General features: G+C 46.4%; 1 protein-coding gene across 1 annotated transcript; it reads left to right on the top strand.

Moving 5' to 3' along the window:
* Positions 1–717: 717 nt before the first annotated feature.
* Positions 718–4795, top strand: LOC147458554 (pentatricopeptide repeat-containing protein At2g33680-like). Its single transcript, XM_086513206.1, has one exon. The coding sequence runs from the start codon at positions 854–856 to the stop codon at positions 3491–3493; it is 2640 nt and encodes an 879-aa protein (XP_086369332.1). The 5' UTR covers positions 718–853; the 3' UTR covers positions 3494–4795.
* The last annotated feature ends 360 nt before the right edge of the window (positions 4796–5155 follow it).

The following is a 5155-nucleotide window of genomic DNA, read 5'->3' on the forward strand; positions in this document are numbered from 1 at the left end:
CGGCTATGGGGATGCAGTGGCTTCCCTCCTCGATGCATCCCAGCTGTTGTCTGAGCGTCTGCAGAAGCCTCCCCCATTGTTGGCCTCAACTATATCTAACACGGGCATGGGAGATGGGATCAAAGGCTCCCATCACTTTTGGGCCCCGACATTAGGCGCGCGCCGTAGATCTTGTCGCAAAAGTAAACTCGGGTATTTTTGTAAACTCGGGTGTCGCAAAAGTAAACTCGGGTATTTTTGTAAACTCGGGTACCCGAGTTTACAAAAAACCTGAGTTTACTTTTGCGAGCTCCGATACTTTTGCACGTCAAAACTCCATGGAAACGTGTACATTCCACAGTGACGTGCACGAGCGTGGTGGATAGGCCACATGGCCCTCAAACCCTAGGTTGTGGGTTCAATCCCGTGGGGCGGGGGGGGAGGGGCGAAGTAAACTCGGGTACCCGAGTTTACATTGTACGTGAGTTTACATTTTTCCCGAGTTTACATTGTCCACGGAGACACGGGATCTACGGTCCTCAATCATCCCACTGTAGATCCCATCTCCTCCCATGCCCGTGTGAGATATAGGCCAGGCATTGTTGGCACGCAACCTCTGAGAGGACATCGCCTTAGATTCCTGCTATCAACGATTTTTTTTAAATTCGTTGGCACATATTCGTCCAAATAAATAAAATCCTTAAAAATAATTTTAGTCAAGCCCAAATAGGCCAGTCGTATCTGTTGGAGAATTTTTCTTAGGCTGAGATTTAGGGTTTAAGAGCCATGGCCCATAGCTGAGTGGAGGGTTTAGAGCCTGCAGGTGTGGGCGGGAGAGAGAGAGAGAGAGAGAGAGATTGCTGTGTGTTCATCAATGGCGTTTGAGAGCTTCAGACGCGCAGCGCAGGTGGTGGCACAGAGGAGGAAGAACAGGTTGTATGCATCGCCATTATGTGTTGGTTTGGGCAAGCAAGTAGACATTCTTCCCGCACTGTATGTTGCAGCACGAAGCATAGCAGACTTGAACCTGGACGACCTACCCCCTCCTTCGTCTCTACCTCGATCACGATCCTTCCTTTCCAACAAGCGCTCCAGCCTCTCTCGCCGCATGGCTGCTCGTGAGGCTCCCGATGAGCTGTCCGACTTCCATGGCCTTGCTGGCTCCTCCTTCAAGGAAACCCTTGAACGCCTTGACCGCCTCGATAAGATTGGCTTGAAACCCCATCCTGCCACCTATGCTGGTCTCCTTCAATCCGCAGGAAATCGTAGGGAGCTTGACAATGGGAAGCTTGTTCACGACCATATCATGTCCTTCAAGTACGATGAGAAGGACAAGGCCCTCGTCGGCCTCATTTTGCAAATGTATCGGAGATGCGGGTCGCCTGAAGGAGCTCGCCAGTGGTTCGATTCCCGTGAGAAGAAGACAATGTACCTGTGGACTTGCATGATTGGTACATACTGCCAATATGGTTATCGTAAAGAGGCATTGGAGATCTACGAGATGCTCAAGAAAGAGGAGCTCAACCCAGAAAAGGAAGCCTTTCTAGGTCTTGTCCATGTGGTTTCAGGTGCAGAAAATTTGCAGGATGGGAGACTGGTGCATGAACATATTCACAGGTCTCCATACAAACTCGATGTAGACGTGGGGGCTGAATTGGTGAGGATGTATGGGAGATGTGAGAACCTGACCGATTCAATCAAGATGTTTAGGCTGTTGCCAGAGCGGAACTCAGCACTTTGGAATGCACTTAGCTCTGCCTATGCTCAAAATAAGCACTACAAAGAGGCCGTCCACCTGTTTGATGGGATGCAGGATCAAGATGAGTTCCCTGACCATGTGAGTTTCTCCAGTGCTCTAGCTGCTTGTGCAAGTGATGGTGCTTTGGGTAAGGCAATGCAGATTCATTCACGTCTTCCTAGAAATGCATTGGAAACGACCAGGCGGGTCATGATCAGCCTCATCCAGCTTTATGGAAAAAGCGGAAGCTTGCAAGAGGCAAACAGAATTTTTGAGGAGATGAAGGTAAAAGATGTGATTGCTTGGAACACTTTGATAAAGTCTCATGTTGAGCATGGTCGCACCAAGAATCTGCTTAACTTGTTTGAGAGAATGAAGAAGGAAGGGGTGACTCCTAATCGAGCAACATATATTTGCATCCTCTCCTCTTGTGCCAATGAAGCTGACCTTGCAGTAGTTAAGGACCTCCATGCCCAATTTATGAGCAGTGGGCTTGAGTTAGATGCTGGTCTTGCTGCCGCTTTTGTCTTTGTTTTTGGAAGGTGTGGAGGTCTACAGGAGGCCCGCGAGGTTTTTGAAAAAGTATCTGATCGAAGCCTCAGTCTCTGGAATGCAATGATCATTGCAAATGCTTCCAATGGTTGCAAGGAGGAAGCACTTCAACTCTTTGATGAAATCCAGAAAGGAGAAGTGGGTCTAGATGATGCCAATCTTTCTGGAACTCTTTCTACATATGGACGCTGTAATCTTGAGCTTGCCAAAGCAGTTTTTGACACGATTCTGGAAAAGACTGTCGGTGTGTGGAATTCAATGATTTCTAACTATGTGGCCCGTGGGGATAGCCAGCAGGCCTTAAAGGTTTTCAAGGAGATGCAGCAGCAGAAAGTCGCTCCAGACAAAGCTTTGTTTATCAGCATTCTTACTGCTTGCAATGATCCTAGCTATCTTGCTAACGGTAAGGACATACATGCATGCATTTCTCAAAGCAGACTTGAGAGTGATGTTGATGTTGTGACTGCCCTCGTTATAATGTATGGCAAGTGTGGGAACGTTGAGGAAGCACAGAACCTCTTTGATCAAACAGATGGTCGCACTCTGTCTCTTTGGAATAGTTTAATTGCAGTTTATGCTCATAATGGGAAAAGGCAGGAAGCTCTCCAGGCTTTCCGCAGTATTCTGCAAGCAGATCTAATTCCACAGAAAGAAACTTTCTGGTATGCTCTATCAGCATGTTCAAGCCATGATGCATTGGAGGATGGAAAGCAGCTTCATGAAATGACTTCGGAGCTTGGTTATGAATTTGAGACATCAGTAGCAACTGCTCTCGTAACTATGTATGCAAAATGCGGGTCTTTAGAAGGTGCACAGCTTGTATTTGAAAAGGCTGAGATGCGTAATGCAATTTCAGCTGCTGCTTTCATTCTCGGCCTCGTGCGCAATGGTGAGAAAGAGGAGGGCCTGAGTCTTTTCAGCAAGCTTCAGGAAGAGGGAATTGTGTCTACTAAAGTCACTTTTGACGATCTCGTTTCTGCATTTGAGCAGGGTGTTTTGGCAGAGGATCGTTTTCTAGAATTGCTGTCAGTCAACAAAAGATCAGGTGTCATGCCTCAGGCTGACCACTTCAATACGTTAATGGGTGTTCTTAGAAATGATGCACAGCTTGACGAGGCTGAAAAGTTCATTTACAACCTACCCTACGAACCTCCAAATGCTGTATATTCAAAGTTGACAGAAGAGCTCAGCTTTGATTTTGGCTTTAAACTGCCGCTATATTAACAATAGTTACGAACAAGTGAGACCCACCTATTAAGTCTGTCACAGACTCCTATGTAGTGGCCATAGGATTAGACAGTTTATGCAGAGCCAGGGGATCACGTCTCTGACTATTGATGGGCCAGCTTACTGAGGACCTTGCCTTGTGGGCACTCCCAGGGATTAATGGATGGCATGAAGGAAGGAGTGCTTTCTTAAAAGAGGAGTTGTTGCGGCATGTATTTATGAGTCTGGTAAGCCCAGAAATGTTGAGCCTCCTTTTCAAAACCTTAGGGATTCAACTTACAGAGTACCCAATGAGGACTTTACATAAGGAGTTCTGCCAGCTCTATTTGCAAGACCCGGAAGTTTCATGATGTGGCTTAAAGATAAGCAGATAATTTGGCTTGGCTTGAAAGAACTTTGGCTCTGGCAGAATGTCTGGAGTACTGCGGTAGTTTTATGTGCAAAAGATTTTGAGTCGGAAAGTCCAGAAGAATTCTTTATTTTACAAGGATTGAAGCTTTGCAAGTCCAAATCCTTGCTGTCTTGCGAGGGGGAAGTCATTACCAGTCCTTAAAGCTTTTGTGGGTAAGTCATGGGATTGTCAGGTAGCAAGGATAGTTTCCCCCTCCCCTCTTAAAAACAAAAAAGACTTGGGCGATCCAAGTTAATCAAATAATCACAGACTAAAGATTTTCTTTAGAAGCCAGATGTCCAATAGTTCCTTCAACTTCCAAGGCCTGCCCTTCATGCTAGGAGACTGCTCCATCTATGTTGCGTAAGGGACTTAGTGATCAGCTGCCGTCTACCATTAGGCCCGGTTCAGATGGGGTGGTGGTAGGGATTCCAGAAGAAGAGGATTTCCACCCTCCTTTTCAGTGCAGATGGCGGTAATGCAAGTTGAACCACGGCCCACGCTGTCAGAGCCAGTTGTTATTCCACTACGCGATCTCTGATTCGCTGCAAGGCTACTGATTTTTTTTTCTTCTTTTTTCCACTGCCGTCTGTTGTGAACCGAGTGAGCGGAGGTACAAAATACAGCAAGGGTTGCCACCGCCCCCATGTGAACCCAGCCTTGGTTGATGTGGTGGTAGGACTCAGATAATGTTTTCTTTGTATCTGTTTTGGCTTTTGTCTCCTTGTCTATTAGGGGCAGGGGTCTGCTCTCTCACGGATTCCTTGTTATGGCTTCTCCTGGCTTCCTTCATTCCAGATGCTATGTTCCTCCTCTTGGCATCACTTTCAGAAATTGGGTCTTTGTCGAGGGTGTCTCCCGTTTAGAGATTCTTATTTCCTCCGCTTTGTTAGATCTCATCTATAACACTCTTGGTTTCTTCTTGTGATGTCTCTGGACTAGGATGTGCTTTGTTTTTCCTCTGGGTTTGACGTGCCATTTTGATACTGGTTGGAGGCTTCCCCACTTCTTGTCACAAAGAGGTGACATGGCATGACTGCACCCATGCATGCACCTTGTAGTGTTCTCCTCGATTGGTTTCTAGAATTAAGTTCAACATATATCCAGACCATTTAAGCTTACAACTTAGTGTGCCTTGATTGGTTTTCAGGATTCAGTGTTTCTATTTCATTTTTTTATAATAATGCCAGATCCTTTAAGCTTACAGACACTTGGCCGTGGCCATGATATCAGTAGGGTATCTTCTTGGTTGTCAAAAACTTTTAGGC

This window comes from Adiantum capillus-veneris, chromosome 5, assembly GCF_014529385.1.
Source record: "Adiantum capillus-veneris isolate H3 chromosome 5, ASM1452938v2, whole genome shotgun sequence".
Classification (NCBI taxonomy): Eukaryota; Viridiplantae; Streptophyta; class Polypodiopsida; order Polypodiales; family Pteridaceae; genus Adiantum; species Adiantum capillus-veneris.

Excerpts from the sequence above, each read along its gene's own strand:
- LOC147458554 (XM_086513206.1), top strand. The coding sequence starts at position 854 with ATGGCGTTTGAGAGCTTCAGACGCGCAGCGCAGGTGGTGGCACAGAGG.